General features: G+C 30.9%; 2 protein-coding genes across 2 annotated transcripts; one reads left to right on the top strand and one right to left on the bottom strand.

The window, feature by feature from the left end:
- Positions 1-1,613: 1,613 nt before the first annotated feature.
- On the top strand, positions 1,614-7,779 carry LOC132751886 (transmembrane protein 205-like). Its single transcript, XM_060742095.1, has 4 exons — positions 1,614-2,047; positions 4,724-4,893; positions 5,054-5,217; positions 5,694-7,779. Exons 1-4 carry the CDS (start codon positions 1,977-1,979, stop codon positions 6,003-6,005), a joined length of 717 nt encoding a protein of 238 aa, XP_060598078.1. The 5' UTR covers positions 1,614-1,976; the 3' UTR covers positions 6,006-7,779.
- Positions 7,780-7,921: 142 nt separating this feature from the next.
- LOC132751885 (monocarboxylate transporter 4-like) lies at positions 7,922-20,138 on the bottom strand. The gene is made up of 7 exons (XM_060742094.1): positions 19,924-20,138; positions 19,303-19,498; positions 15,660-15,803; positions 13,469-13,828; positions 13,134-13,275; positions 11,987-12,240; positions 7,922-11,512 (listed from the first exon to the last, which is right to left on the bottom strand). The coding sequence occupies exons 1-7, from the start codon at positions 19,999-20,001 to the stop codon at positions 11,355-11,357; spliced, it is 1,332 nt and encodes a 443-aa protein (XP_060598077.1). The 5' UTR covers positions 20,002-20,138; the 3' UTR covers positions 7,922-11,354.
- Positions 20,139-21,938: the final 1,800 nt, after the last annotated feature.

Below are 21,938 nucleotides of genomic sequence, written 5' to 3'. Positions count from 1 at the left end.
CATAGAATAATCACACCAATTCAAAACAGGATATTAGGCAGGACAAGCGATTTTTGTTTTTCCTTACATAATTTCGCAGATTAATGGCGCCTTTCCGTTATAATTCATGCTTGTATAATATAATAACAACTTAAATAAACCAACCATTTCATATATTGCAAGATTCGTCTTAACAAGTGGTACGAGTTTTTCTTCAAAAAGATCCTAAGTAAACAAAATTACAAACCTATTAATCAACTTGACAACTTTGTACCAAAAAACATTGCTTTTGAATTGAAAGAACAGGAATTATTACAGTTAGTTTGATTGCTAACAGAAGAAATTTGTGCTGATCTAATGAACTATAGAATGGTTAGAGTTTATTTATGTATAGGTGGGGGTAAGGGCTTTGTAACACCGGCGCTATAATGGCAACATAATCATGCTGAGCCTCGTCTTAGGGCATTATTTCATGCACAAGCGGGAAGCTGAGAAGCTGTAAGCTAGCTAGAAAGGGTTGTTTCCTGGCATCTTTCTTGTGACTGAGTTTTGATGTTAATGAGTATTGAACTTTGCACCCCCTTTTCACATCTTTTAAATCAAGGCGTACCAGGTTTAGAATAACATATTTTATTGAGGTCATCATGACGTTTACACTTTAATTCATTTAAATGTGTTACTAAAACAAAATACAATGAATTGAACTTTGATTATTTAAATTAACTTAAATTTTGTTCAATTATTTTTTTATTTACTTGAACATATTTAACAACGACGGATACTTCAATTAAAAGCTTTTAGTTCACACATTTTTGACAATAAGCAAAAATATAAAATTACAAGGACGGACGTCAAGTAATATGTTGCAAACGATAGTAAATGTTGAATAATTCACATTATTGCGACTAAAGAAAGATAGAAGGTTATTATTGCTGCTTTTATCTTTAATTATTTTGTTTTTGAGTCCTGTTTTGTAATTTTATGTTTATTGCTAATATTCTGAAAGAAATAAGACCAACACTTGTAAGAGAATCGTGAGGATTTCGGTCAAGCATTCGCTAATTATATTGTTGTATTTTTTTTTGTATATATTTTTGTTGTTATATGTTTTTTGTTGTTGTTTTTGCTATTGTTGTCTTCGCCTCACTGGTACTATATAGATCTTTGCACTATGCATACACGAGGTATAAGTATTAATTTTCATTGATTTAACAGTTTCTCTTCACCAGTTATCAGGTTCACAGGTTTATAAGCATAATCACATTTCTTTAGAAATGCATCTCCTATACAACCGTGGATGTCCTTTTAAAGCCAGTGTCCATCATCAAAATCAAAATGTTGTTATAGTGGCTGCTGTAATTATTGCACTTATTCGGTCCTTATGCTTTCACTTTATATCATCCTTTTTCATGTTTGAACATTTCAAAATAACTGTTTCGAAATTACTTCTCTATTTCAACAACCTGAATGGTTTTTAATTATGACCTAATCGTACGTACTCGATGCCCTTATCTGACACGTTTTATTTTGATAATCAATCTAGATTAATCTCTTCCTTTAACATGTCAAGTTTACAAATACACCAAATGAGAGTGATAGCAAGACAGAAAGTAATCTGTCTTGTTCGCTTTGTTCTTAATCAAGCTTAAATTTTTAACCTCGATGTATACGTGAGTTGTTGCACAGCGTGTAAGGTCAACAGCTGCGTTAACATTTCATCATCACATAGCGCTCATATAAGTGATGAAGTATAACGGTTGTATTAAAATTCTTTACCTGCGAGACGTCTTTAAACGCTTGAATAGTTTTAGCAGTCAGTATTTATATAACTGCTATCGCAATCGTTGATTATCGTATAAAATTTAAATATCAATACATTTAAAACTTAACATCGATTTAAACTTACACGGTGTGTGTTATTTTATTTAGATGTAAGATAGCTCGTAAGAGATAGTAGATTAAATAAAGTGCGATAAGACAGACATATAAAACTTGGGATGGTTTTAAAAGTGACAGCTTCCACACAAGTGAATCGACAACAAAGCATATGTGCTCCACGAAAATCATGGTTAGTAACATTTATTTTGTACTTACTTAATGTATGCTAAAATATGATATTTTACAAATTTTCTTAATTTCATTTGACTTTTTACCTAAATGACTAGTTCTTGTTTTGAGAGTGTTCCAAATTTCACAGGGTTAAGTTGGATTAAATGTACGTACGCGTTTGGTAAGGTAATATACAAAGACATTAACCTAAATAATTATATGTATATACAGCATAGCAATGACTTTTTGTTGTTGTTGATTTTCGTACCTTTGTATTGTCTTTAAGAAATATTTAAAATGCACTTTTGAACCATATGAGTTTTGCTCTTTTGTGTTATTAATATATCATAAGCACATGACAGTTTGTTAGAAACGTTTCTATATCTAAACAGCAATAAATAAGTGATGTTTACCGTTTTGCAGCCGTTTTACAGCATTTCGATACATTTCATCTACATCTCTATGACTGCTGATTTAGATTAATAATATAAGTCATAATATATAGAGGATATTGAATGAGTGTAGTTTAATACTAAATTTATTGAACGAGTTGAATAAAATCATATTATCATATTATCGAGCCTCTGGCGAGCAAAATATTGTTTTATTCAACGAGTTCAATAAATTTAGTATTGAATCTACACGAATATAATATTCTATTTATCACATAATATAAAAAAAGAACAATAAACTGTAAAAATGAGTAATTTTTCAACGACGCGCCTATAGTGTAACGCTAACATTAGCGCGCTTTAACGCTATGTTTTTATATAGCGCAAATGACGTCACGTCAAAGTGTTATTACACTAGTGTAATATCGTTTTTATTAAATGGCTTTATTACACTCCTGCGCAGCGGTTTATGTGATAAATTTATATATTACTTAGGATATTTGTTCTTGCATGTTCTACCATATTCCATCACATTTAATATATTTATCTTAATAAAACAATTTTCCATGGAATGTTATGTCATTACACCGTAACTATTTTCTTAAAGCTGCACGCCTCCAGATGAGCAAAATTATTTCAATAAAATCAAACCTGAGAAAAATGTACTAAGATTTTAGGAAAAGTATAAAGATTCAAAGTTCTAGTAATAATTTACATGTTATGTGCGATTAGTGACCGATTTTTCAGTATTCATCACTATATTTCTGAAGCGTTACTAACGCAGTAAGGGCTATTTTGCATATTTTTACATCTTTTTAGTAATTTACGTGGGTTGTAAGTGCCATTGAGAATGTGTAAAGTGCTTCCTTTTGGTTATTTTACTAAATAAAACTTTTAAACACATTTTAAAATTTTCATGACAATAAGCATGAATCTGGAGGCGTGCTGCTTTAAAACAGCGTATAAAATTACAACTTAATTCATAACGGCGAAATATCGCCATCTTAAGAATGCAGTTATATTATTCAATACGCGAAAATGACGTCATTTGAACGTGGTTCTTTCATTCAATGCGCTAAAATAACGCCATTGTATAGTAGGCGACTCATGCCAGATGCGATATCCGACATGGGTAAAACTAACGGAAACACCAGTCCGATATGCATGAAAGTTATTGTTAAATGATATGACAAAACAGTTAAATTCTTTAGCTTTCTTTTTAAGGCAGCATTACATGTACAGTTTGAAAAGAGTATTATGTATATTACTTCACCAGTTATTATATGTACATAAAGTTTGATTATGTACATATTCAACGCACAGTTCATTTATGTAATGTCTTGTCATTTATGATGGTGATATTCGCCTTAGGTTATATAGCATTTAAAAAAACAAAAAAACACATAAAAAACATTATGTTGCGAACAATTGTCGTAATGCTTTTAGAGAATTAACACTTTAGTAGACAAGATAAAGATAATTTATCATTGTTCGTTTGCATGTTTTTTGTTTGTGAATAGTTCATATGGCGACGTTCCAGTTTTACTGGTGGAAAAATATTCATCATAATCTACGAAATATCGACCAATCAAATAAAACACCACTTGGCAAACGTAACTTATGACATACTATTATTTAAATGTATTACAAAACATTTAATTTATTGCTTATACACTTCAAAGCATATTTGTTGCATTATTCTTGTTATTCCATTTTGGTTTTATCCCACTTCGGTTGTGCTGCAAAAACTCGCAAGTGAAAGACAATTATGAGCTGTTTTGTATATTTTTAACTGTTACAGCAACTATATGCTGGAATGAACGTTTATAGTTTATAATGATAATAATACTCAAACATCGTGTTGTAACTAAATAATATAGTATAAATTCATCAAACGCCTCGCTGTGCTGTTTTTATTTCATGGTCGATTTACTTACTGCATTGAACACACCTTATTTAAATGTGGTTGCTTGTTTGTTAATAGACTAAACAAATGTTACACACATTTTTGCTGCGTCATAGATAAAATCGAAGTAACTTGATGATGAAAAAGATTTAACGTTTTATCTTTATTTTTATAAATTTAGAATTAAACATTTAATAAATGGAAGGCGACTTGAGGTGCAATAACACCGTTGTACTCGTTAAAAGTACAAGCATCGTAAGAAGTTATAGCAGAACATAGACGAAAAGGATCCAAAGCAACATAATAATAACAATAATAATAAAACAAACAAACAAAATAACGTGCGCAAAGACATAAGTGATTGTAATGTGATAAGATGCTATTGGATTTTTTACAGTTCCAATATTGGGAAGTATTTGTCGTTACTGACAGTTATGCTGCTAATTGCATCGATAGTGGTAGGAACAAGTAATCCCCAGGGAACAAAAACTACAACCGTTGTATTTGTACATCTCCTTAGTTTTGCTGCGCACTTTGGGGCACAATGCTGGGTAACATTTATTGCAGGTACTTATTTTATACATTGTATGAGGTTTTTTAGCCGTGAAATACAGTAAATACAGTTTGTATTGATAAATCGTTAAACAGATTTATTTATCTCGAGAATCATTCACGTCCTTATATCAGATAAGGTCTGAAATGCGTTATTTCTTTTTTTTTCTTTCAGGGTTTGCAATGTTTTTCAGTTTGCCTAGAATAATGTTTGGTCATCTACAAAGCAGGATGTTTCCACTTTATTTTGCGATAACATTGGTTTTGTCGTGTGTAACTTTAATAACGTATGTTATACTACACCCCTACCCGACAATGACGCCATCTGAAACTAAACAGGTACACTATTGTTTAAACTAACCTCTCCAAACTGCAATTCGTGTAATATTAAATGCAAGCAGTCGATTAAGTTTCCGTTTGCTGTGACACGATATGCCTTATTTTCAATTTTAATATTCACTTTATTGGCCACAGTGAATTGAAAATTATACCTATTGTAGCGTCTTAACGACCTCTGAATTGTATGCCCTTTGACTAGCTCGTCCCTTGATGTTTTTAAGTCTAGAAGGGCGGGATAATCCTCTAAAATAAGAAAGAACTTACAATGTAATGCAGATGCGTTTTATGACTACGATATTTAGATGCATACGTAATATTGACTGAAATGTAATGCGATTCTTTCGTTTTGTTAATTGATAATATTTTCTCTGAATCTTTAATTGTATACACATTTTGCATGACGATTTAATCGTCGCCACTTGACATAAGTCCATACTGCATGAATTACTTGACAATACACTTTACTCTTTCAACAGTTTATCGGGCTTTGTGTTTGTGTGGCATCAACTTTCATCAACAGCTTTTTTCTAGCACCAGAAATTGTCGATGCTATGATCAGTGTATTTGATATCGAGAAATCGTCAGGAGTAGCTTATGTAATTGGATATTGTGATAAAACTGAATTGAAGAAAGATCCAGAATATTCAGAACACTACAGGAGATTTAGACTTAATCACAGTATATCTGGTGTCGCTAACGTAATAACTTTGATGTGTAACATTTTCTACGTGTATCAATTAGCGATCAACAACGAGAATGTCAGTTTTTATAACCTCAACATTGTGTAGGTGTATTTTATATCGGCCCGCACGGTTGATAATAGATGCTATATTCCTTAGAATAAGAGAATAGTTGATCAAGACATAGAGGATATTCAATTTTTTTTCTCTATAAATACAGGATTTATTTTCATCAAGTGGAATGAAAATAAATAGTTCATGAGTGGCGGTATTATATATATTCATAAAAATAACTTGAATTTCTATTTATTGCATTCAATTGTTTGACATTGCAATTTCAAAGATTTCCCATCGAATTTTATGTATTGGCTGAATTTAGAAAAGACAACAGTGAAAATACAGAAAATATGTTTCACTGCAGTGAATATTTTTATAGTGAAAATACGCAATTCATTTCATCAGTATTCCTCAATATTTCATTTTTAAGTATATAATAAATTATTCTTTTGTTAGTCTATTCTAGGTGCTATAATTTTTTTTAGTTTTATTTATTTGTATTTGTAGCCAACTTTATTTCTCCACTACCTAGTAGTTTCAGTGTAGTTAATATATCAAGTCGTTAATTAAGTTGTTACAAGAAGTCTTTGCCGACTCTTTCGGGGTAATTAAAATGTATTTATCATATGATGAGAGCATTTTGATAGTGCCATGTTGCATGTGTTACATTTTACTTTCTTTATAAACTCTTTATTAACAAATACAGTGTGTTTTATCTTTTTTTCTTCAATGTAATCCGGTATGGCACGTTTGATTATTTATAAATGAGTTTTGCTAATTAAATATTGCCATATAAGATATAGATCTATAAACGTTTTGTTACTTTTTTATTGTCACATTTCCTAAATGGTTGATGATTTTTATTAATAAAATTTACATTAGTCTCAATACATTTATACATATAGGAAAGATTTAAGACATGTATCACAAATTTATCGGGGCCATTCATGATGATCATTCGATAATGATTTTCAAAATCCAGTATAGATTTGGATAAAATAACGACAGTTGGACCAGTCATCCAGGTGTTAATTTGTATTTTTGACAATATTCCATGGCACCGTCAAGATATGAGACACATGTTCTAATAGACATTGCTAGACTTGTATGTTCAGTGGCCGTTCATAGGTCGTAATATCTTTGAATATAATACTCTAATTACCATTGCTTAAACTTAAACGTTAAACATATATTATCATTGTAGTAATTTGTGATATATTTTACATATTTATTGTTATAATTATTTAGTAGCCTCCCTTTATTCACTTATGACTTTGGATATTTACAATTATAAACTACATTTTTCATAATGTATTTATATGGTTATTGATTTTCTTTCTGTATTATTAATTAATTTTGAACATAATAGTCAATGCCATAACTTGAATGGATAATAGATAGATAAATTTCATTTGATTTTTAAAGTTTTTTAAGATATAAGATAATGATGGCGATGTTTCTAAATTATAATTTCCCTTTTTTACAATTTCAGAATGTGATTAAAGCAAGTTTTATTCTACACTAAACATAAATAACTGTTATTTTCATATCTGTTGAATTTATGTACTCGCCTAGTTTTTAAATATTTTGAGCCAGTTCTTTTCGAAAATGATATATGCTATTTAAAATAATCTCACGCATATGTTTAATTGTATAAAACAGAAATAGACGTTTTATTTTATTATAATGTTATAACGTTTCTTTTACGTGCCAAACGTGGCGTCTATTAACGTAGACGTATGTTTGGTACGTTTACCTCATTTGCTTTGTTATATATCAATTGATGAAGGTAATAAAGCGAAACATGTATAATTGATATTTAAAATTGTGTTGGTTCTTTATCTATTTGACCTATTTGTTTAATTAAGAAACAATCAAGATTGTTGTGACGATAAGATTCACAGTAATAGCGAGTGGTATGCACATATTAACGGACAACAATATAAAGACATCTGAGGCATGGCGAAGGTTCATCTATTTTTAAATCTGATATCGAATATATTTAATGGTAAAGCGGTGGTGTTTATGGATTAAATCACAAGTGTAAATATAGCAATTATAAGGCTTATTGAATGCAATTAGATTTGAATGTTAATCAGTTTAAGCATATATAAGCTGTTTCATTCATAATGATGTAATAAAATAATGTAAATTGTAAAGAATACACATATAGAAAAATGATTTATCTCACGAACAAAAATGAAACTGATAATAATCCTTTAAAAATGGACCGTTTGTGTTTACAATTTAACACTGCATACTCGTGCACAGAAAATACAGTTTTATTTCATTCCAGTATAGTAGGTTACAACTACGTAATGCTTAGATCTTACTATCTATATTAAACTATTTATCTATACTAATCTATCTATCTAAGTGTTTATTAAATAACAGAATCACATACATAGTTTTGCTCTTAACGATATTACAATAGATTAAGATCTTTCCATTTGTTCATGCATCACAACAGATTAATTTTACAGTAATTATCAAGTGATAATGGATAAATTTGATTGTAAAACCAACGTTAACTGAACTGTAGAAAAATACGCCTCTTTGGAAAGCCTACTCAAATCAATTTAATTGTTTTGTAATAAATGTAATAGGTAGCAATGATACCACGCTTAAGCACATTTTAAACCTGCATATAACAATTTCATTAAAAACTGGATTCAATATTTATTTAAAGACTTTGTAACACAATATTTTATGGTTTAATATCATTACTATGAGGCTTTAAATTAGGATTTATCAATGTTGTAAGTTCCAAAAAGCATTATTTATAAAGATATGACCGAACTTGACATTTAATGTAAATAAAGGGAGGCAATTAGAAATTTATTTTCTTTAAAGTCTAAGTCAATTTTTTCATTAAGAAATGAATGCACATATTCTAATGATTACATATAATGTGCACAAATATTTGCAGTACATACTTTACATATTTTTCGATGTTTGAAAATTGTTTTATAAGCATAATTATATACATATACACAATTTCACTTAGGTGTAGTAACAGCCTATAACAACATACCGGATCTTTAACATACGTAAAAAGTCGACTGGTACACGTTGTTTTAAAAATATAATAAAGGGGTTCTACATAATTACAGAAGTTTCACTTGAATTTCTATTATGACTGAGAATACAAACATTACTATACAATTAATAAAAAAAAACATTGGAAATTATTCTTTAACTTTCAGATTAATTTGTATATTGCTAAAACAGTTAAGTTTGGTCATACTTTCTTCCACAAAACATTTAAACTGCGTTTCGGTATATTATATTTTCTATTGTACAGTTTATTTTACGATATAACTTACTAAATTATAGATTTTGTCTAATTAGTATAATATCGAGACCTTCAATTACATTCAACAAAGATTTTTACTGTGTTTTTTTATATCATATCTGTTTGCATTAAATGACAAATAATATGTTTGTTCATCTTATACTATGCATTATCCTTTTTTATTTAAAGATACTTCTTGTTTACCATATCTATACCACGTGACCTTTTATAATATACGAGGTGCAAAAAACACCAATTCAATAGACGTTCCGGATTTATCGTTCTTGGATAACCTTTATAATTCTTCCCATTTTATATCGGATTAAAGTGTAGAACCATTTCATTTACTTAACAAAACGAAAATAAAACCCAGAAAACATTGTATGTGTTCCTCGCTAGATTTAGCAGACTCTGCACCTAATAAAATCAACAAGTTAAATGTTGATGACGCCGCCAAATGATGTGAACAGTCAATCAGCATTGCAAATCGTTCTCTATTACAGTTGAATATCCGACACGCACAAATCAATTTTTGTTCCATGCTCTTGGTATGTGCTCGTTGTTTAATAATAAAGGTGCATATTTTTGTGAAAAAGTAGAATTTAATGCTAAATTCACAAAATAATGCCATGTCTGAAATTCTTAAATATTTGTCTGTTGCGACGAAGACTGAAACGTCTGGTCAAATCAAAATAAATTGGATGACAAGTAAAATTATAAAAATCGAATGATTTTGAGGACAAACTGTTCTGCAGTGATCTCCCCTTACAGCCCGTAGCGTAACAGGTTTGTTGTATTTTCTTAACTGTTGAGTGAGAACCGCCTTTTCTGATAGTGGGCGTGGCTTAGGCTTTGTAACTTGTAATTTAATGATTCGACAAGTGATATTGATCAAAGTTGTCCTGGTTCCCTTCTACCCAGTCAACGAAGACTAAATGCTAGCACATGGTGCATAATATCAAATTTAATATGACAATTTAAGGCGGAGCCGAACTTCAACAGAGGCGAAGCAAATGAAGTAAGTGACACTGCCTCAGTTGTCACCTCTCTCCACGGTTCAGTTTTAGAACGATCGACTATAGACTGGCTCATTGGCACGTTATTTATTATGTTGATAAAGTTAGATAATGATAAAAAGAATATGATATTCAAACATGGCACTATCACTTCAGTTAAACGTTTATTCTAATCCCTTAAAGCTCTGTGGCATGTTGTACATCATAAAAGCTTTTTTATTAGAAAACTTAAAAACAGTGTGATTTTGTTAAAACAAAACACAAAAAAAAAACAAAGTCAAGTCTAAACTTTTCCCCATTGCTGTATGGACAAATGCATATCTACTGGACGCCGCTTGCAAGCGGCGTCTCATTAAATCGTATGAAAGACAACCTTGGTATTTAGTCTTTAGTACTGGTTTTATGCCCAACGCAGATCATGAAATTTTCACTTGGTAAAGGAACCATGTAAACGGTTAATCTAAATGACATTTGAAACGCAATGTTTCATTTTCCGAAGCAGTAAACTATTATTGCGCCCATCTATAACTGAATTATACACGAAAGAGTTTTTTTAATTACTTGTTCATTATTAAAAATAAGTCCTATCTTTATCGTTATCAATATTACATCCTCGTGAAATGTCATTACTTAATATGTAAAAGCGATACTAATTTAAATGAAAGTGAAAAACAAAACCTTAGAGTGTCATTATCCTTATTTCTAGACCGTCGCCTGAAGATATATTAGTTGCACATTTCAATAGATTGACAATGTAATGACGATTGTACAATAATTGGTAATTACAAATGTCAAGGATATTATATATAAATTATGTCTAAATTATAAAAAAGACTGCCCCAAACTTTGAAACAATAGAACATAAATAATTATCTCCATAGGACGTTTAAAGATATCTATATGGGTCAGATTGGGGGAAGTATTGTTGATTACTCAAGTGATGTGTATTACAAAATTGTAACTAATATGAAGACATTCAGCTTTTATCTACCTGAATTCTTACCATTCCATTTTCGATGGACATGATGTCATTGTAACAGAAAACATACTAATATATCCAATTAATTTCAAATTATGCTTTCGATTAAACTATTCTTCTTCTACAAGAATGGATCTCCTTGTATCACTTTTCTTTCGTCGCCGTATACAAATTGCAATGATCAGTGTACTTAGACTTATGTAAACGCCTACACCCGACGACAGATAAAACGAGACTTCATATGATCCAAACACATCCTTGATGTAACCTAAAACAATAGGATTGTGTTTTTATTAAATGAATTAGTAATAACATGCGAATATTTGTCATAATAAATGGACGAGCGTTGACACAGCTACTGGAAGACTCGGTTTCTATCTCAGCCGTGCAGTAGTTTGGAGATTGTTATAATATATATATATTTATATATATTGACTATCTATCTATTTTTTTTTAATATTATGAAATGTGCTCTGTTTATAGTCGTCATGTAAATCATTATGCAATGTTCATGCTGAAGTTATTTTTTAGTCTTTTAAGTCACAAAGAAAATGTTAATTTGAAATTACCATATTGAAAACTTCAAGCTTTGTTGGTACTCGTACGTACACTTTTTTACGGCTGAGGCAGATACTTTCGTTTAACCTCAAACACATTATAAGTAACACGAAAACATTTTCATTATTTTTTTTCATTTACGGAATGTGTTTCATTAGAATATAGTATAAATCGCTAAACATACCTCCTAACAATGGACCAACCATATTGCCAAGCCCTAACATTAAATTGACCAATGCCATGCCTTGTGGATATTTTTCTAAACCAGTCGCTTCAAACATTATAGCAGGCGTCTGTGCAACAGTTGTGCCGAACACGATACCAAACAGAAAGCACGTGATCAGTATTGGCCAATAGTCAAACAGATTGATGATGACAGCATGTAAAACAGCGCTAATGCTGCAGAGATATATCCAGTGGTTAACTGTAGGAAAGTTGCTGAAACAAAAGTTCAATAAAGTAGAAAGATTAATTTGTACTGATGCCAATAATACTTATAAGTATTGATCAGTTTTCAAATCGTCTGCGCTATCAGTAAAGAAATCTTTAAACAGATAAATGATGTGTTGACATTGAAAAGATAAGACCCTTATTATTAAATAATGGTTAAGGAGGGAGCTGTAATTGTTCCGTTTGAATCCTTACGGCAATTAATTTGTATTTTGTTTTTGATCGGGATTAGTCCATAATCATTAAAATACTGTAGCTGAAAAATACTGAAAAATACACCTACGCAGTCGCTGCGGGGAATTTTACCACATCGGATGTTTATATATATTGAAAAACTAAAGTAATTCATTCACTTTTCACTCTTTTAATTTTATACACAAAATCCTTTTGTATCAGATCTAAACACTTTCATTAACTTTATTTACTTTCCACTTTTAGATCTATATTTATTCTGCTCAAATACCACATGTTTCCCTTTTTATATTGCAAATTCCCGCCAAAAACAAAAGAAAAACATGTATAGGAGCAATAATATGTCAGTACAGTTTCCTGCAAAAAGTAAAATATTTAAAAGCATTAAAACATGAATTGGAGCTATAATATATGTTATTAACCAAAGCGCAGCAAACTGGAGCGACATTTATAACATAATCGTGAAATTAAAGACAGTCACCGCATGACGTGTGCTTAACTGATCTGAACTCATCCTGTGTAAATTAGCATGTTTGTATCGCTACATGTTTCCAGAGTAAATGTATATGATTAACATAGATGATTATAGATTACAATAAGATTCAATGAATTAGACAATATTAACAATATTTCACCTTAAACATTTAGCTACACGTATGTACTTAAATGTGAACAGAACGTAAGCTTACACGAAACGGAACCTTAGTAAGGCACCAATGATTCGACCAAAGCAATTACCTATACCTAGAGCAGACACTGTGATAGAACCAGATTCTCGTGCGAACCCACGTGATATCATATGATCAACAATAAACCATGCTTCAACATTGCCTGAAGTATTAAAAATAATGACGTTCCGCTCGAGTGACTGTTATTTACAGAATTGTTATAAATGTAATATAGTTTTAAGGCATGAAAATTAACAAAACAGTTTTGAATATTAGGCAAATTTGAAATTATAATAAATTATGATTTAGTTTTCTTGATTCCAATTTGTCGTATGTAGAAAGGAAAAAAGAAATACCTGTAACTGAATTTAAGAAAAAATTCAAAAGCATCATCCAAATTAAGATGTCGGTCAATAATGTTTTATCACAAAATGCATTTGTCCTTTTTCGTTGTTCCTCATCCACATTTGCAAAGAATCTTTTTGAATAATGAATCAGTATCCCGCATGGAACACAATTTAATGACACGCCGGCAATAAGAATGAAGGCTCCTTTCCAGGAATACTTTGCAATAAAGGTCTCAAAAAGAAGCGGGACAATAAATTGTCCTAGACTATTGCCGAGTGTCAAGCTTATCAAATAAAAACTAGCGTTTTGTGGAAACATTTTGCCAGTCGCAATGTAAGCAGCCAAGTAAGAAATCCCCGTCGCAAAACCTGCAAAAGTAATCATTATTTACATTTTGGGACGATGAAAATCATTTTAAAGGAGCTCCACTGAGGTTAAAAGCATAAAGACATAAAAAAGAATTATTTTATTACACAGATCAAGTTGAGCACTAAAAACAGAAAATTCTGCAAAGGGTAAAATAGATATAATCATGGCTAAATTGAATATCAGTTGTTTGTCTGAGTGTCATTCATAGCCTTATTTGAGCGAACAGCGGTGCAACGCTTTTTATCCTCAAGTTATTTTACACAATACAAATGATTATTCTGGAATGAAGATTTCATGGAATGTCCTGAACATTTTCACATAGGTTATTGGTCCAGAGCTACATCTAGCGGTTAACAAATCTCGGGGAAATACTTCCAGTCTCATCATGTCAAAAAGCCTCAGTGGAGTCCCTTTAACAAGAGCCGTTAACGACAATCTCGCAAGGACTCTTCTTGCAAACGCTCCTTTTATATCAATTAACCCTAATATTTTATATCAATTAACCCTAATATAAGTTCAATAGAACCAAAAACCGGTACAAAATAAAAACCCTTAAAAAACTTTGGTGTTGACGTGTTGTACTGCTTCATTTCCTCATATATTAATTATAGATATGTTAAATATATATACATATGCATATATTTGTTGAGATATAACACGACAATTAAGGCAAGTGCCGTCGGTGGCCGAGTGGTTAAAGTCGTTAACTTTAAACCATTTGGTCCAACAGCTATATGTTTGAATCCCGCGAGGATGTTATATAACAAAAATGAAACAGAATCGATACTATAAACAAATGTTCACCAGAATATCATATATAAAAAAGAATACTCTTTTCTTTTTGGTATTTGTAATCTTTTTGGTGTTTGGTTTATATTGGGTAGAATAATGCATGGGGCACGAGATTTTCATGAGTTTTTTCGCGGTATTAAATCATTCGAGGTTTACTACACAGTACGCACGGTTCACCAAATTTCTTTTATTTTATAAATTGTATGTTCATGAGGAGATGGTTGATACCTGTTATATATAATAATAAATGTTTTATAAATGAACATTTCAAGTTAATTGACAAAGATTGGATTTTACAATGTGACTGATCAATAATTGTATTGGGAGGATTTGTCAAATTGATTGATTTTTCTTAAGTTTTATCCAATTGTTAAGTAATTCTTTAATATATAAAAAGAATATTCGGAAAGCAGGGGGGCGAAGAGAGCCTGTTCGCTGGTCAGAGCTTTGGATTCTCCCTACCTCCCCCCTGTTAAACAATAAATTTAAATAATAATAATACGAGTTGGGGTTGGGGCAGCCGGCTCGCAGCATATGATTAACCTGTGTTTCCGGATAATTATTTTTAAAATGGTTGTTTTTTCGTTTGGTATATTTTTTTTCGGCAGGATTAAAAAAAAAAGTCCATTTCAAAGTATTGATCAATTAATTTCAAATTTATCAGATGAAGTATGTTATTAGTATAATAATAATCAACATTGTTGCTATTACAGAAGTATTTATATATATATAGGAATACTATGTACTAATTAAGGCGTTCCTTTGATATGACATTATATTGTGTGATGTATTGCTGTAAAAATGTTCATAAATGAGCTTTAGTAAACCCCAATCTATAGAACCTTATCTGAGTTTTCTTATTTCTTGGTTTGGATTATATGGTTTAGGAAAGAAATAATTTATTTTCGGACGAACGAAGTGAGGGAGAAAATAAAATGCGTGACAAAAACATGTTTGTGTCAATCGGTAAACACGTATGACAGAGATCATTAACTTCTAGATAGATAAATAGATTATCATGTATAATATGTCTTTTACCTGCAAAAATTCCGGTGCACAGAATGATTGGGATCAAACCGTCAGCAAATGCACTGACAAATAATCCCAATCCACTCAGTAAAGTTCCTAGCACAATGGACACACCTGCACCAAGCCTTTCTATTAATCGAGCATAAATTATCCCTATTAATAAATAAAAAGATAAGTTGCTTACTATAGATTCACTACGAAAGCCTAGTAATGTCAAATAAAATAAATAATAAAAAGTACGGCGTTAAAACGCGAATAAAGTCGTTATTACGCGAATCAAAAGGCGTAAGAACGCACGCAAAAAAAAGGTGAAGCAACGCGAATAAAGGCATTATAACGCGACTCAAAAGGCGTAATAACGTGAAAATAAGTTATAACGCGAATCAGAAGGCGAAATAACACCTTTATTCGCGTAAATAACGCGATACAAAAGGCGTAATAACGCGAACCAAAAGGCGAAGTAACGCGAATAAAGGCGTAGCAATGTGAACCAAAAGGCGTAATAACACAAGTCAAAACGTATTATGATGCCAATTTAATACCATATCATACTAATCAAATGGTCTAGTAACTTAAGAAAGGAAGAACAATATTGATCTGAATTTATTGCTCAAGATATAAACTCGTATAGAATAATATAATATACATTTACAATAACTATCATTCCATTTGCGCAGTAATAATGCAAACTGTTTGTCAAAACCTAATGAAGACTCTTTGATATTTGTCAATTTAAGTTGACTTGAAGACTAATTGGTCCATTGGAATGGATGTCAATATAGTTTCTCTGAATTCACATGTATCACATCATTGATTTTACACATGCCACTATAGTAAATCAATTTCTGTTCTTTTCTTATCTTATTTAATTTTATCTTATGTTATCTATATCTTATCTTATTTTATATGTGTGTAATATGTTCAATTACCTACGGATATGTATGATTTGCTGTATAGTTATCTTATAACCAGTAGTATCTTCTAATTATGTGAATGACGTTCCTTATTTAGCTATAGGTAATAGGTAAAAAGATTTGGAAAAACGTAAGGTATAAGTGTAAAAGTAGATCTTAATAATTGATAGGTACGCTTAACAGGGTGATAGTATTTGAGTTAAGTCATAATAAGGAGACGTTGTCTTCATTGTCTTTGTGTAAAGTATCTATAGTTGGGTGATAGTTATATAGTTATAACGCGAACATAAAGGTATAATAACGCGAATCAAAAGGCTTAAAAACGCCTTTATACGCATTATAATGCGAAACAAAGTCGAAATTACGCAAACCAAAAGGCAAAAAACGCAAATCAAAAGGCTTAATAACGCAAGTAAATGCGTTATAAGGCGAATTAAAAGGCGAAGTAACGCGAATGAAGGCGTTATAACGCACATCAAAAGGCGTGATAACGCGAACGCGAAACAAAAGGCGTAACAACGCGAATCAAAAGGCGTTATAACGCAAATAAAGGCGTTGCAACGCGAATTGAAAGGCGTAATAACGGGAATAAAGGCGTTATAACGCGAACCAAAAGGCGTAATAACGCAAAACAAAAGGCGTTATAAAGGTAAAACAATACCATATACATTCCTTTCCGTGGCCTAGTGATGTAAGAAAGGAAGAACAATGTTGATCTAAATGAATTGATAAACATGTACGTTTTCTTTTCAATTCTGTAGACCACAATCTGATTTTCTAATCTAAGGAAACGTTTTCGTCAGATTAGAGGTTAACTATCACCCAGTTACTTATACATGTACCTTACGTTTTTTCAAATATTTTTACCTATAGCCTATTACCTATAGCTTAATTAGAAACGACATTCAAATAATTAGAATATACTACAGGTTATTAGGTAATTATACAGGACATATTCGTAGATAATTGAACATATGACGCACATATATTTTAAATAAGATAAGATAAGGAAAGAAAAGAAAATAAATTTATTTACTATAGTGACATGTGTAAAATCAATGATGAGATGTGAATTCAGAGTATCTGTATTTACATTCAGTCCAATGGACCTTTAAGTCACCAAGTCACCTAAGAGTCTTCTTACGTGTATGACAAATAGATTGCATTATTACTGCGCAAATGGAATGATAGTTATTGTAAATGTATATTATATTATTCTATACGAGTTTATATCTTGAGCAATATATTCAGATCAATATTGTTCTTATTTCTCAAGTTACTAGGCCATTTGATTAGTATAAATAAGGAATTAAATTGGCATTATAATGCATCTTAATTTGTGTAATAACGCCTATTGATTCGCGTTTTAACGCTTTTTGCGTTATTTCGTCTTTTGATTCGCATTTTATCGCTTTTATTTGCGATATTACGCCTTTCGATTCGCGTAATTATGCCTTTCAATTCGCGTTATAACGCCTAAATTCGCGTTACTTCGTTTTTGTATTTTCTGATCGCAGATCAGTAAATACAAAGCTAACATCCACGGTCTTACACAAAATTTCCTAACAGACCTTACAACGCAAAGTAGTTCTCACTGAAAACTGCTTGAAAACCAGCAATTTAAAAAAAGAAATTTTTTTGTATCCAACAAATTACAGCGCATTCAAAGTTTAAAAGTACCGTTGGCTTATAGAATTGTCAATAAATGCACAATCACAAATTACGCGGATGTTCAAATCCCAGTCGAGTCTTTTTTTTAATTTCTTTTTTAAGTGTCTTTGTTAAGGAAGTAGCCTCGATATGCAGGGATAAAGTGTGGCTATCATAAAAATGAACATAAATGATTTTTTGATGCAACTCTAGTTATGCAAAATTCCGTATGTATCAAACTCTGGTACCTTGCAAGATGAATTATAGTACATAAAAATAAACTTATATAGGAAAATACATACATATATACACTACAATTTAGATTGCAAAGATCAGGAAATACCACAGAGCTTGCAATCCTTTGATTATTTGCGTTGTTATGCCTTTTTTCGCGTTATTACACATTTTGATTCGCATTATTACGCCTTTTGATTCGCGTAATAAAGCATTTGTTCGCGTTAAAACGCTTTTGCATTTTTATTTTTTTATTTTATTTGACACGAATAGCCTTTCGTAATTCACACTTTGCGACACGAATTGGTTGTGGACATTTATCAGCTTGCCATTAACTGCTGTAAATTTGAATACTAAATCCTGGGACTTGATTCTTTTAGGAATATATGGAAGTCTTACGGCTTCCCATGTGCCCACTAGAGTTATAGATTATGCACTGAGAGGCACTTGATGTCTTTATCAAATAGTAAAGCTGGAAAAGCGAAATATAACCAATACAGTGATGTTACTAAAAAGACGCCAAAGGAAGCCATTACGAGAAAAATGGATGAATAATTAAAACGTCTTAATCGCTGATATCAATGAGCCCGAAGACATTTAAGCATTTGACAATTCGTATTAGAACACACATTACAGAAACATTATTACTTTACCAGAGTTGAACTTTGTAACTTTGTTTACTTATCCTGAAATATGTTATAATGGAATTTTTTGAAAAAATATCACACAGAGTAACTAAGTCAACTATCTTTATAGAGACAGTATTACAAATTATTTAGTGCAAAGTTATAAACAAATGTTGGCAGGTGAACTTAACCGCTGAAAATGTCAAAATTATTTTTAACAATTTATACCTGTTGCACAAGAGAGCCCAGAATATAGACTTTGTATCCAGGCAGCATCGGCCCTCTTAGCATCAAAAACTATCACAAGCTCGGCATACATCACACTTAAACCGTATCCAATTCCACTACATACAACCAGTTGCATTATACATGCCAGTAATACCGCAAACTTTCTGCCGTTAGTGGCTTTATATGCCCTATCAATCTAAAAAGATATATCGCAGAAATAAAATAATTCCTCATAAGTAATTGCGATGTTTCCTTCTAAACAGTCCCCCACTCCCTCTGCGTTGCATTTACCTCGAATATTTATATCAACCGTAAAACTATATAAGTCTTTTTCATATCGCCAAACTTAAGCAGAATATGGTTTAAAAATTATACAATGCAAAAGCATATCACAAGTAGAACAAATAGTCCTCGTTAAATATATTTTGCCAACAAAGCGTGATCTGCAAAAAAAACGGAAACTTATTTTTTTTATTAATGAAATATTAAATAACTTGAAGTCATTTTGAAATGTTTCAACATTCTAAGTCGAACGATGATATCTATGTATTATAATAAGGAATTAAATTTAACGGAACATTGGTTATTCCATTATATATCCGAAATAATAGAGACTCTAACCTTGACTTCCGTACCAAGAAGTCGTCTGCTCTCTTGAGAATAACGCTGTTCTTTCGTAAAACAGTACAATTTTTCCATAATGAGCAATATCCTGGTTTGATTTCCATATATATTTTTTTCTACACAAAAATGTCGCGAAGAATATGTATACCTTAACTAGCTAAAGATGTTTTAAATGTTTAAATGATTTAAACAGATATGTTTGTCTTTACAGTATGCATCAAATTTATTTCAGTCACATATTCGTGTTGGGTATGTTAATGACAATGCATTTAATTCATACGACAAATTATGCATGTATGCGACATTGTTTAACATTATCATTGATAGTTGAATATTACCCAAGACCAAAATCAAAATATTAAACGTGTGTTATGGCATCTCGTACTTTAAAGCTATTTTTATCTTACTGATACATGCAAATTAGTCATGCCATAAAGTGTTAAATTTACGGGATTCATTACGACATAGGCAGTCCGGAGTTTAAATTTATCTATTTTTAGTACAGCGTACATCTCACGGAACTTAAAATGCGCAAAGAACCTATATATTTATAAGGGAGACAAGTGTTTGCATAATGCATGTTATAAATAAAGAATTGTCTCCCTCTTGATGTTTTTTTATGAACTCTCTTATGAGTTTAGCTTTGCATCTTAAATCAAAAACATTCTTTCTTCACGAAAAACTACAATAATAGACTTATTACCATATATATATAGAGAGAGGCAGGTGTAAGAATTAACACGTGTTTGGCTACAGGAATTTCTGTGCTTCTTAAAGCAGCATGCCTCAAGATGAGTAAAAATATTTAAATAAATCAAACTTGTGAAAAATGTACTACGATTTTATGAAAAGTAGAGAGATTCAATATTAAAGTAATAACTTACATGTTATGAGCCATTAATGATGACTGTTTCATTATGTGTAACTATATTATACTGCGTTACTAACGCAGTAAGGGCATTTTTATATTTTGACATCTTTTTGTGATCAACGTGGATTTTAAGTGCCATTGATAATGTGTAAATTGCTTCCTTTTGGTTACAATACAATATTATACATTTAATTTCATTTTCAAAACGTTCATGAAAATAAGCATTGATCTGGAGGTGTGGTGCTTAAAACATAAATGGTCCAATAACAAAACGCATTTTTACGGTTTTTATCCATTTAGTTTTATTATTTATTTATTTATTTATTTATTTATTAATATTTCTATTAAGTTTAGCTTGTAAAGTGTGGCATTTTTTTTAACTTTCCAACATGAATTTATTGATAACATGATATGGAAAGTCTTGTCTGTCTTATGATTATAAAAATTAACGTTGTTGTGGAACTCTTTCTTTGTACAATGTGCACTCCTAACTATATTATGTGGAAGCATCCTTAAGTGTATGAATTCAACTGAACACTATATGACGACAATGTGTCTTTATATGATGTGCATTTATAATTATACTATGTGGTTACATCAATATATTGTGCCAACTCATCAATATACTATTTCAATCTTGCATTATACAATGTGAATCGATTATTATATGATGTGCATTTATAAATATATTAGTTTAATTCATGTAAGGATGTTCCCACATAATACATGTATATTTATGAGTCACATTGTACACAGAAAGGTTGACTCAATAAATTTCTACTTGGACATAACAAAGTTCAGTTTTATAACTATAAGAGAGGCAAGGCTTTCCAAAACCTGACTTTAGTCGTCTAACAAGTATGTTGGAAATAAAATGCTTTAAAAACGCCATTAGGGGTTGCCTGTCATACAACAATATTAAGATTAAAAGAACAATGGAATACATTTCGTTAAAATTTTTCTTCAAAACAATACTTTAACATAAAAAAGAAGCAAGTATGGCGATATTATTAGTTAATTTTATAGATTGTATAACATCAAGTTAAATCTTCACAGCTTTGTCGAGAAATTTCAAGAGCCAAACATGTTTTATATTTTAAATAATAGGATTTTAGGTTTCCTAAATAACTACTGTATAGAG

The sequence above is a fragment of the Ruditapes philippinarum genome, unplaced genomic scaffold, assembly GCF_026571515.1.
Source record: "Ruditapes philippinarum isolate M1 unplaced genomic scaffold, ASM2657151v2 ctg285_1_1_1_1, whole genome shotgun sequence".
Lineage (NCBI taxonomy): Eukaryota > Metazoa > Mollusca > Bivalvia > Venerida > Veneridae > Ruditapes > Ruditapes philippinarum.
Note: the sequence above shows the minus strand (reverse complement) of the source record. Positions and strands in the feature narration are given on the sequence as shown.